The sequence below is a fragment of the Abrus precatorius genome, unplaced genomic scaffold (genome assembly GCF_003935025.1).
Source record: "Abrus precatorius isolate BTA unplaced genomic scaffold, Abrus_2018 Scaffold7, whole genome shotgun sequence".
NCBI classification, from domain to species: Eukaryota; Viridiplantae; Streptophyta; class Magnoliopsida; order Fabales; family Fabaceae; genus Abrus; species Abrus precatorius.
This window is the reverse complement of record NW_020874417.1, coordinates 9,817,066-9,829,450: the sequence shown is the minus strand read 5'-3', so window position 1 is coordinate 9,829,450 and position 12,385 is coordinate 9,817,066. Positions and strand designations below refer to the sequence as shown.

General features: G+C 32.3%; 2 protein-coding genes and 1 pseudogene across 2 annotated transcripts; 2 read left to right on the top strand and 1 right to left on the bottom strand.

Annotated features, from left to right (window-relative positions):
* The first annotated feature begins 953 nt into the window (after positions 1–953).
* LOC113870792 (guanine nucleotide-binding protein-like NSN1) lies at positions 954–5,959 on the top strand. Its single transcript, XM_027507253.1, has 9 exons — positions 954–1,091; positions 1,186–1,430; positions 1,503–1,611; positions 1,700–1,873; positions 1,966–2,180; positions 3,276–3,540; positions 4,563–4,742; positions 4,867–5,078; positions 5,223–5,959. The coding sequence occupies exons 1-9, from the start codon at positions 1,073–1,075 to the stop codon at positions 5,616–5,618; spliced, it is 1,815 nt and encodes a 604-aa protein (XP_027363054.1). The 5' UTR covers positions 954–1,072; the 3' UTR covers positions 5,619–5,959.
* Positions 5,960–6,408: 449 nt separating this feature from the next.
* Positions 6,409–7,392, bottom strand: LOC113873613 (polygalacturonase inhibitor 1-like). Its single transcript, XM_027511815.1, has 2 exons — positions 6,834–7,392; positions 6,409–6,770 (listed from the first exon to the last, which is right to left on the bottom strand). Exons 1-2 carry the CDS (start codon positions 7,390–7,392, stop codon positions 6,409–6,411), a joined length of 921 nt encoding a protein of 306 aa, XP_027367616.1.
* Positions 7,393–9,252: 1,860 nt separating this feature from the next.
* LOC113873688 lies at positions 9,253–10,234 on the top strand (annotated as a pseudogene).
* Positions 10,235–12,385: the final 2,151 nt, after the last annotated feature.

Sequence of the window (12,385 nt, the reverse complement as noted above, 5' to 3'; positions counted from 1 at the left end):
TTTAAAATAATAAGGAAATTATTTTTTTTCAATCATATTTTTTTATTGTACTTAAAAAAATAGTATATGGACCTTATGACAAAGTTTGGAGTGAAAAATACTATGGAATATGAAGCTTAGCCTCACTCCTTCTATCATTAATATATGTAGAAACAAGATTGATATTTAAGGATTCAAATCTTCTTAATTTTTGCATAAAAATGTCGATTCAGTTAAAATTTACTTAAATAAATTAAATTTCACTTAAGCAAATCAAAGAAATATCACATAAAATCACATCAAATTTGCTTAAACAAATTAAATTTACTTAATCTAATTTTACATAAACCCTAAACCCTAAATAACTCAGCTTCAACACCTGTTCATGACCTCATTCAACAGGATTCCAATCCAATATAGTTTTACCTGAATTTTTTTTTTTCAAATTTGATGTAATGTTTTGTTTATCTTTATCTACAGTAATAAAATAAAATAAAAATTCTGTTATTACAGAAAATAAAATTAAAATTTATAGTAGTAATCAATCTTAATTTAAATTTTAAATCTTGCACATTATATTACAAAATTAAATTCAATCTTAATTTCAAAAAAGGTTAAACTTTTTAATTTAATTACATTTAATATTATATAAAAATATTTATTAATTTAAAATAATAAATATTTTTGATTAACAATAAAATATTTAAAATTTTAATTTATAAATTATTTAATATATTTTCATTTTTATTAAAAAATAATTTAATAGTCACATAAATCTCGGTTATTAAAATAAAAAATTTAATTTATATAATATTGTACATAATAATAATTTTTTATTAAAAATTATTGAATTAAAAATATTAATGTTATATTTTTATAAAAATTTATCATATATAATTTATTATTTTGTGCAATATTAGGCAAGTTAAACAAATCCTTATAATTATAAATATTATAAAATATAACTGTACCATAGAGCTGGTTATTGTTAAAACCCTAAGGCCTAAACCACTCACGCCTCTCTCTGTAGCAGCAATCCCTCTCCGTAGCAGCAATCCCTTCTGGTCCTCTCTTCTTCTCTTTCTAACACAAGATGGTGAAGAGGAGCAAGAGTAAGCAAATCCCGTTCTTCTTTCGATCCTAAACGTCGCCGTCGTTTTATAACCCTTTTTTGTTGTTGTTGTTGTTGTTGTTATGATGGTACAGAGAGTAAGAGTAAGAGGGTTCCTCTGAAGAAGAAGTACAAAATCATAAGGAAGGTGAGAGAGCACAACAGAAAAAAGACCAAAGAAGCAAAAAAGCTTCAATTAAGTGGAAAGAAGAAGGTAGAGAAAGATCCTGGTATTCCCAATGATTGGCCCTTTAAGGAACAGGAACTTAAAGCCCTTGAAGCTCGCAGAGCCCAAGCTATTCAGGAATTAGAGCAAAAGAAAGCTGAACGCAAAGAAAGGGTAAATATACGTTTTCTCTTCCCTACTAAATAAATAAATTTGATATTTTACTTTCCTTAACGCTTGTTTCAGGCTCGAAAAAGGAAATTGGGCTTGCTAGATGAAGAGGAAGATCCCAAATTGGGCGAACCGAAGTCTCTGAAGGATAGTAATGATTTTGCAACTGTTGCGAAAACTAGAGGTGTTTATTTTTTTGTATTTTGGCTTAAAATTTCATTCAAGTCATTGCTTTTCTCATATTTGTTTTTTTTTTTTTTTATACAATGTAGATAGCTCGGATAGGGCTTTTTACAAGGATTTGGTTAAGGTGATTGAAGCGTCTGATGTGATTTTGGAGGTCCTTGATGCCCGGGATCCTTTGGGTACTCGTTGTGTCGATATAGAAAAGATGGTGATGAAATCGGGACCTGATAAGCATCTTGTATTGCTTTTAAATAAAATTGGTAACTTTGCTGACGATCAGTTTTTTTCTTTCCTTTTGGGATTGTTTTTGTAGTTCTTAACATTAGCTGTTTGTTTGTGTGCTTAAAAATAGATCTTGTGCCTCGAGAAGCCGTGGAAAAGTGGCTCAAGTACCTTAGAGAAGAATTGCCTACTGTGGCCTTCAAGTGCAGCACACAACAACAACGGTCAAACTTAGGATGGAAGTCTTCTAAGGCAGCCAAATCAAGTAATACTTTGCAATTGAGTGATTGTCTTGGAGCTGATACTCTCCTCAAATTGTTGAAGAATTACTCAAGAAGTCACGAGGTATCGGAATTGCTTGAATGTGGTTGAACTTGAATTACGCTTGCACTCTTGTTGTGGTTGAACAACAGTGATAGCAGCTTTTAAAGTTACAATGTCATAATGAAAATGTGTTGAATTAAGTCCCTGTGATGTTGGATAGAGTTACAATTTTGGTTGTCTGAATTGTGCTGCTTATGGCTTCCTCCATGAAGTTATTATCTGAGATATGCAGAGATTGTGTAGCTTTTCTGTATTCTTCTTTTTTTGTGTGTTTGTTTGTATGTGTAGGATCTCTTGTTGAGATAGGTTAGAAGATCTGAGAGCCATATCAGATCTTGTGCATGCACATACCAGATACATATCCTATATCTTAGCCTTTCTTTTATCGATTTCCTGTCATGCTAATTTATCCAGCTCTTGTTTTAACTTAGGATATCTCTGGTGAAATTGTGAACTTGAATATTGACAATTTGACATAATACGCATATGGTTCAAATCAAGATTATCAAATACAAAATCAGAAACTTTTGAAAATAGATATCCTGCACAATTATAGTTATTTTTATCATTCAGTCTCCCTAGTGAGATAAGGCTTGATTGTTGTCGTTATTGTTTACTGTCCAATTAATTCTCATATCCAAGTTAAAGAGCATGCAACGTTTTAGGAGATTGTGCCTATGATAGTATATAAAATAGGAGAGTTGTAGGACCTATATGAATTGTTTTAATTTTTGTTCTCTCACTTCTGTCTTATTATGTTTGTTCTTTTGAAAATTAGTTCTTAGTTATTCAATATGTTTTCATTTGTTTGTTTCTTCATGGACGCATGCATAGGACACCCTTCAGGTTCCTCTGTACTGGATTTAATCTTGTAGTAAAACTAAATTTAATTTGAAGCTTTTAAGTTAGAACGTCTGTATGGGCTTTCTTTCATTGCTATCCATTGGGGATTTTCATTTGACTATTTTTCTTTTGCCCCTTATTCATGTAGCTTCTCCTCTAGTGTTATAATTTTTGGTGCTTATCTGTTAATTGTTTTGTTATTTATGTAATGTCTATTTGATTTTAGACCATTCATTATCAATCTTCATTTGTTTTGCATCCATTTCTTTACAGATCAAGAAGTCAATCACCGTGGGTTTGATTGGCCTGCCCAATGTTGGCAAGAGTAGTCTTATTAATAGCTTAAAGAGATGCCATGTTGTCAATGTTGGTGCTACTCCTGGGTTAACAAGATCAATGCAAGAGGTTCAATTGGACAAAAACGTCAAGTTGCTGGATTGCCCTGGTGTTGTTATGCTGAAGTCTCAAGAAAATGATGCTTCCATTGCTTTAAAAAATTGCAAGAGAATTGAGAAGTTAGATGATCCAGTTAGCCCAGGTATGTGAAAGCTTTTCTTTCCCTTATTCTGTTTATTTAGTTATATATATTGTAGTAATGCAATTGAAAATGGATGGTAGAAAATGAGACTGCTATTAGTCCATGTATATGAAGGTATTTTTTGTTCTTAAACTTGTTATGAGATATGATTATGTTGTTGCTTTCTTTAGTGTTTTACTCATTGCTGATTGGTGTTGTTTCGTATTGTTGTTTTATTATCTGTTTTGGTGAAGCTCTTATCATATGCACATTCCTCTCTCAAATACAATTACTTTTTCATTTATAAATTCAAATCTCAGCAACTTATTTCCTTCCTCTTGTATGGTATGCAATTTTGACTTGAATTTTATTGTGGAAGACAGCCCTATCGTTTCTTTTTGTTCATGGTACATTTTGGTCATTGTCAGCATGAAGATTCTTCTTCTTCTTCATGGAGGGAGAATAATCATATGCATAAATATTATTTTTCTCATCCACCCTATTTGTCTTATTTCTTCTATTTATCATCTTCCTTTGTTATTTTATCTTTAGGTTTCAGTTATTTGCATATTAAAATTTTCTGTTTTCCAACTTTGTTTATTGTGTTAATAAATGATGGGGTAGATGGTCAAAGTCCGTACACTATATATTTTGATGTCTGGTTTGTCCTGCAAGGGTCATAAAGTTGGTGATGAGTGTTCTCGTTCATCAATTCTTACCACTTACCCTAGTTATAAAATATTGAGTTCTATTAGGTATTAAAAAATCACCGATTGATGTTGAAGTAGAACATCGGATCTTTCTATGCCTGTACCATTGGATATGCTTTATTGTTATCTTTTTAAAAAGTAATTTATCTGGTTGCCTACTTCTAGATATAAATTAAAGTTTGATATATATTGAAGTCAATTGTCAAATGCTTTAAAGTTTGCACGAAACAGTTCTAATATTAATGGAAAATCTTTATGTTGATTCCTGTATTTTAGGCTATACTGACTCTAAATAGAAATTCATATTCTTTTTCTTTATCCTTGACAATGCAGTGAAGGAAATTCTCAAGCTCTGTCCGGCCAGGCTGCTGGTAACACTTTATAAGATCCCGAGTTTCGATACAGTTGATGACTTCCTACAGGTGGTAGCTACAGTTAGGGGCAAGCTCAAGAAGGGTGGAATAGTTGATATTGATGCTGCTGCGAGGATTGTTCTCCATGATTGGAATGAGGGTATGCATGCGTGAGCTTGTTATTGCATAAATGGAGAGACACTGGAACATTTCTTTTGAAGTTAAAATTAGGATGAACTTAATAATATTACAAATCAAGTGAAATATCTACTTGTATGTTTCAGGTAAGATTCCATATTATACCATGCCTCCAGTTAGGGATCAAGGGGAACCTTCAGAGGCGAAGATAGTTTCTGAATTTTCAAAAGAGTTTAACATTGATGAAGTCTACAAAAATGATACTTCATTTATTGGGAGCCTCAAATCTGCTGATGACTTTAATCCTGTTGAAGTTCCTTCAAGTCGCCCTTTCAATCTTGATGAGAAGATGATAGAGGTCTGTTTTTTATGTTACTGTTTTGAAAACATTGATATTAGGCAAAAATGTCTAGGGAACGTACCAGTGTTGATCTCAATCATAAACTCAGTTTCAGTATATGATTTACTTATTAAAACATTCTTTCACAAACTGATTTTTTAGGATGACACACAAATTAAACCATCTGAACAAGGTCAAGGTCCTGGAAACATGGCTGAGAATGATGCTGATGAATCTATGGAATATGATGATGATGATGATGATGATGATGTTAGTAAGAACAAGGGGAACAGTGCAGCAAGTAAGCAGAATGAAAAATTATATGCTGCTGATGGTATGCTTAATACAAAACTGAGGCGAGCAGAGAAGAAGAGAAGGAAAAAGGCTAACAAAGCTTTAGCCTCATCGGATCCCATGGATGATGATTATGACTTTAAAGTTGATTATTTCCAAAAGGGAGCCACAATGGATGCTGAAGAGAGCAAGAGTGAGGAGGATGATGTTGATGAACAAGTCAACTCTGAGATGCCCATGTCTAGTATTCAGGTTGATGAATGATGGGGAGAATGGACACAGCCAAAATTTAGACATAAGGTGCTTCTATTCTAAACTTATTCTAGTTTCGAAGATTTGAAATTGTTGCAGTAATTGATCAATCGCGTATATATTATTTTGGCATGGTACGAACAAATTTTTGGAGGTCAAGATTTGTGTCCAATTGAGGCTATGGTAATGCAATTTTGTTTTCGGATGTTTTACTATCACTATATGTATTCTCCTGTCTGTAACCGTAACCATTTGGAATAACTTCGTACAACACGTTTTTCTTTTTTAATGTTATTTATCACATATTTGTTGATTAAAGTAAAGCTTAATAAAAACACCTACGCTTGTTTTATAAATTTTCTTACATGTCAGTCCGATAGTAGTTTAATTTTCTTGTTTTATGTAAGTTATGGATTGGCTTATATGTTAAATTTCATCTACTCATTTTTTTTTTCTTTTCGGCTTTTGTAATGCTTCTAAAATCATTAATGTAAAGAATCCGTGTTTTTTTTAAAAAAGCGAGCTTGATCTTTGATGTAATAATCTCAGCTTACTAAAATTAAGAATAGATGTACTTTTATTTGAACAATTTCATGTTAAAAGAAAATTTTATAAATGCAGCAATTAAACAAACATTACCTTCCAAAATCCGTACAAGAAACAAACAGATCAATTACTTCCAATAGTGTCGCTCTTGGCCAATAAAACCACGCGTGAATTGAAAAAAGGCACATGCTTTTATATCATCCGCTCCAGAGTATAAATTAACTAGAGCATTATGTCCCTTTATATGGAAAAGTCATCACTTGCAGCTTGGCAGCGGAGACCCACACAAGCACTTATTGTGAAAAAATGAAGACACGTCAAAGCTCTGCAAATTGCCACCTTGGGGAATCTCACCACAAAGCATATTGTAGCTTACATTCAACAACTGCAAATTTTGTAATCCTACAGGGAGATTCCCATAGATTCGATTGTGACTCACATCCAATGTTGTTAGGTTCTTAGGCAACTCAATTTTTCCCAGGTCAAAGGCCAGCAAGTTCCTTGAAAGGTGAATGGTAGCTATCCCTTTGGTGGACCCAAAAAGCACGGATGCATCACCTTCGAGCCTGTTTTGAGACAAGTTAATAAAGTACAAGTTTTTCAACTTTGCCAACGACACTGGGATTGTTCCAGAAAGATGGTTGTGTTGGAGGGTCAAAGTGAGTATTTTCTTGAGGGAACCATATGAGTCCGGGATTGGTCCTGTAAGCATGTTGTTGTCAAAGTCAATGGTTGTGAGATCATGCAAATAGGAGAGAGAAGGAGGGAGTGTCCCAGAGAGTTCGTTGAAGGAGAGATCCAAGTAACTTAGGCTTTTGAGTTCGGCCAAGAAATTGGGTATTGGTCCTGATATTTGGGTTGAGCTGAGTGTGAGGGAACTGAGCTTGGTGAGCTTGGAAATGGCCTCAGGGATTGGGCCAGTGAGGTTTGGGAACACATAAAGAAACAGGTTTTCAAGGTAAGGTAGGTTACCTATGGATGGTGGAATTTGAAAGGGGTGGTCTTCGTTTACAAGGGTAATAGAGTGGACACGGTTGGTGTGGGGTTTGCAACTCACACCATTCCAATTGAAGTTGCAGCAATCAGTGTGTGGGCTCCAAGAGGATAGAAAGGTTGGGTTGTTGAGGTCTTTTTTGATTTGGAGAAGGACTCTTTTGTCCTGTGGGTTGCATTTTTCTTCTGAGAGGGAAGTTGCAGCATGAGAGACCAATATGAATAGGTGAAACAACACGATTTCCATAGCGATTTTTTTTAATGGGTCATGAGTTTGAGGCGAGTAAAATGGTTAGAGAAAAGCCTTGGCTTTTATAGTTAAAACTAATAGGATGTCAAATTGGAAAGATATTGCATGTGGTGGCTACCATAATGCCTTTACATGCAGTGTATGAACTTGCAAGTGGTCCAAAACAGGTGTATGAGCTCATTGATATATATTAATTTCAATGACCTCAGCTTTAGATGTAAAAATGCCAAGGGTCAAACGCTAGGGGAAGTTCGATAAACTACTCGCGATTTGCGACCCAAGCATAAGTATCCAATATACATTCCTATTTCTATTATATTCTAGGGTCCATGCATTTAAGTTGAGGTATGTTGCTGAAATATATAATTTTCTTTTAGACAGCTCAATCACATTTGACTATTGAAGACTTTCAATCGCTTGCCCTTCTTTAAATCGTCAAATTACTGAAAATAACATAAATCACATTAGTATTACTTTACATAAACTACATCTGTTACCTTATGAAATCACCCAGTTTTAACTTAGAGGTTGAGAATTTATATATTCTTCATTATATGTATATAAATGAGGGGCATATTGACAAGAACCGAATAAGGAACTCCCCAACCCAAGCCACTAAGGATTTTTTTTTGTTTTTTGGTCTTAAAACTGTTTATAATCTAAGATGCTAAGCTAATGTGTTTACAAATATAATGGTGTGTGTTTAGGCTAGTTACAAATCTATTTTAGACATGGATCTATTTTAACGCTACACGTTACTGTTTTTATATTAAAACGTGATTTTGATTAGTTTTCCAAAGTAGAGAATCACATTTAATCAGTATAATTATTAAATAAATCACATTCTTTCTCCTAAATTATATTATAGCACACATCTCATTGATTATAAGATTAGACATATAAAACAAAATAATTATAATAAATAACAATTGAGAAAGCGTAAAATTCATATAGTAATGAGCTAGAAAATAAATTTAATCCTATTTGGTGAAACTTTCCAAAGTATTTTCTTTAAATTTTTTAAAATAAAAAACACCAACTTCTACTCAAGTCATTCTGAATAAATAGAGTAGATGAAAATCAACAGGATAATGCAAGGATAATTTATATAAAGATGGAAAAAGTAATAGAAATAGAAGACAAAAAAAAAAAAAAAAAACCCAGCGAAAAAAAGATTCAACCCTTTGTAGATGCAACACTAAGTTATGAAAAATCATATACCATATCGAAAAAACAATAAAATTAAAGATAAGTTGGGTAATTGGATTGTAAACATGATGAAAATCAAAAGTTTGTAATAACAATAAGACATAATAACGCAAATTCTATTATTTTTGCAAACCTCCAAATAAAAATACTCTCCTTAGTTGATGCAATGTAATTTGGACCTTTATAACTTTTGTGCATGTAACTTATTATGTTTTATTCCAAAAATACCTTGAAACGATGAAAATAATTTAAAGAAAAAGAAGAATAAAGTCGGCATGAAAGTATTTAGTAAAGGAAAATTGTAGTAAGCAAAAATAAAAATTTGGAGTTTGAGGACAGGATAAGCTTTAGATAGTCCTTGAAGTCAAAGAAACTGTGTTGACTAACTAAAACAAAGTCATAGATTTCAACTTTGTTTCAACTTGAAATGGCCCATAGAACATAAATTAATCCACCATTTAGTGTCAAATGCTATCGCATCATTCAGATCGAGTTTGACCCTGCCCACACAAAGTTCTTACATGGATAGCTTGCAATATCTTTTCACCTTAATGTTTTGTTCCAAGCTAATAGCTATATATATAAAAGCCACTTTCCCATTTTCTAATCAAACCAAACTCAAAATCCAAATAAAAAATAACAAGGCCAATGATAACCACGTTGTTCCTCTTGCTCTCAAATATTGCATCTTCTCTGTATGAAAGGCAATGCAATCCAGAAGATAAAAAAATCCTTCTCCAAATTAAGAAAGAATTCAACAACCCAACTCTTCTTTCTTCATGGAAACCAAACACTGATTGCTGCCACAACAAGTGGCATGGTATCCATTGCCACCCCAAAACGACCGTATTGACTCTTTGAAGCTCTCATATAACAACCAACTTACCTCTCATATTCCACCCTCTATTAGTAACCTTCCTCACTTGGAAACCTTATTCCTCTTCCATTTACCAAACCTCATTGGCCCAATTCCTCAGCCTATATTCAAACTCACCAACCTCAAATACCTTAGCATTAGTGAAACTAACATATCAGGCCCAATACCCAACTTTGTGGCCCAACTCAAAAGCCTCGTTAACTTGGACCTCTCCTTTAACAACCTCTCAGGGACACTCCCTCAATCTCTCTGCCAATTGCCCAATCTCACAGGAATCTTCTTCAGCAAAAACAAATTAATAGGCCCAATCCCTCATATGGGTTCTTCAATAACAAGAACCACCAAAGTTTATTCCTCTCTCATAACCAACTCTCTGGGAGAATCTCATTGTCTTTTGCAAAATTGAATTTGTCATCTATCTATCTGTCACATAAGAAGTTAGAAGGGGATGCTTTCATGCTTTTTGGGTCCACCAAAGTGACAGCAGCAATAGACCTTTCTTGGAACTCGTTTGCATTTGATTTTGGCAAAGTGGAGCTGCCTAAGATAATTTCAATGGTGGATGTGAGTCACAATCAAATCTATGGGAACCTCCCTTTAGGAATAGAAAATGTGTTATTATTGAACGTGAGCTTTAATAGACTGTCTGGTGAGATTCCAAAGGGTGACAATGTGAATAGCCATGATCATGATGTGTATTCCTACGTTCATAATAAGTGCTTATGTGGGTACCCTCTTCCAAACTGCAAGTGATCACTGTTTCTTTTCTACTTTGAGGGCTAAATTTTCTCATTTATGCTAATGTAAGGTTGATTCATTATGTTTTTTTTTCTTTTTAAGTTGCGTTTTTCTTTTTCCTTTCTTTTTTTTTTTTCTCTTCTTACTCCTCTTAGTGAATAAAACCGTTTAGTATTGAAGAGATTGCTTTCTCCAACATCAAGGCGAGCAATAAGTTTGATAAAATATAGTTAGTATCTTCTGGAAACAATTGATAATGTTGTCTGACACTTAATCATTGAACTAATAATCATTTTAATTTTTTAAAATTAACGAGCCCTTATGTTCTTATTTGGCATTGCTAGATTTCAGCTGAAGGTAAAAAAATTGTTTTAGGAATATATGCTAACATGCTTTTTAACACATTTTTTATTCCACACTTTTATTTATGAACTAACTTTTGTTAAAAATTATACAAGTATAAAAAACTTATTAAATTAGAAGAAAGAATTATTAAACTAAAAATGAGTCACATAAATTTTAAATAAATTTAAATTAATAATTAAAATTATATTAAAAATATATTAAAGAATGTATTATTAATATTTTTCAAATTATTATTTAAGTCCATGTGTTTACCAAATAAAATCTCCAGGCCAAAGTGAAGCATAACGTATTATATATAAGCACATAAAATATATTGACATACATTTTTATGAACTTTATTCTATATTGACCAAAACAAAAATGTCACAAGATTGTTCAAATTGAGATATAATAGATTAATATAACTATGTGCATAGTTGTAAATATCAAAACGAGTAATTATACACTAAATTAATAGAGTAGTGAGGAAATTGGCAAAAACATGACACATCAAGGATTGGGATATGAATATGCTGTTTTAGTTTATACAGAACTGGATGTTCAGTTCTTTATTTGTTTATTTGTTTAAGTGTATTTTTCAATTTTTGCTTAAACTTACTCCGGCCATTTTGGGCTTAAACTCCTTGTGTGAGAATAGAGCGAATTTTACAAAAAAAGCTGAAAAAGGAGCCAAAAAAACTGACTTAAGTAAATATTGACTCACTTAGGCAAATATATTTCATGCTTATGCAAAAAATAAACAAAGAACATATCATTATTGACTTCATATTCACTTAAGCTAAATTTCATTCGCTTAAGTAAAATTAAAATAGTTTAAGTGAACCTTCTTTATTTTAAGTGAAAAATGGACAAAGAGTATGTCATTTCAGACTGATAAATTGGCTAAAGCAAGTCAAAATGACCTAAATAAATATTGAATTGCTTAAGCACGTCTAGTTTAGTTTAAACAAATATTGTCCAGAGACTAATGTCCATTAATTTTTTGTGAAAAGGCTTAAGCGAAACATGGTGCACTTAAGCGAATTATGATGACTTTAAGTAAATAATGCAAAAAACTCAACTTGTTAAACAAACAAAATAAATACATAAGAAAATTTTACAACATTTACATGATTATAGAAATATAGCCAAAGTGAACAAAACCAACAAGGTACAAAATGAATTTAAGTTAAGGTTGGTTGATCAAGGATTCGATGAGTTGTATCATCCAAAAGTTCTTAAAAAGAAAAACATAACTTCACCAAAATTTATACAATGAAGTAAGAAAATTTTGAAAATTGTATTTCTAAGTTTAAAGAACTTACAATCAATAATGTAGTAAAACTAAATGGATTATTGAAACTGTGAGAAAGATGATAAGATAAAGGTGCTCAACAATGTATGTTAAGGATTTCAAAAAGAGTGGGCTAGTATTCCTTAAATCTTGACCAAATATAAACCATATGATTAATAAGAATGTAGAAATTGATAATTTATTCGTAAATAGATTGATATATGTACCTCCACATGTTGGATTTGTGATTGGATTCTAGTTAGAGCATTCTTTCTCCTTTTTCTTTGTAGTTCAACGTAACTTTTGAATCATCTATACTTATTTCTCTTCATGGTTGGTGCTTGAAATCCTTTGATTGTGCACCATCATTAATCACCAATGTAGGGACATCGTAGTTAGCGTGACTCTTAGCATTTTATGCTTATAATCAATGTGTGTGATTTGACGACACATAATATTTACACTTTCATCTATGGCATAAGTGAATTTTGCAATTTTCAATTTTTGGATCAATGTCGTGCATCATT

Excerpts from the sequence above, each read along its gene's own strand:
- LOC113870792 (XM_027507253.1), top strand. Across the intron at positions 2,181-3,275 it reads ATTACTCAAGAAGTCACGAG|ATCAAGAAGTCAATCACCGT; the intron begins GTATCGGAATTG and ends ATTTCTTTACAG. Across the intron at positions 3,541-4,562 it reads AGATGATCCAGTTAGCCCAG|TGAAGGAAATTCTCAAGCTC; the intron begins GTATGTGAAAGC and ends TTGACAATGCAG.
- LOC113873613 (XM_027511815.1), bottom strand. The coding sequence starts at position 7,392 with ATGGAAATCGTGTTGTTTCACCTATTCATATTGGTCTCTCATGCTGCA. Across the intron at positions 6,771-6,833 it reads ACCAATCCCGGACTCATATG|TGTCGTTGGCAAAGTTGAAA; the intron begins GTTCCCTCAAGA and ends GAACAATCCCAG.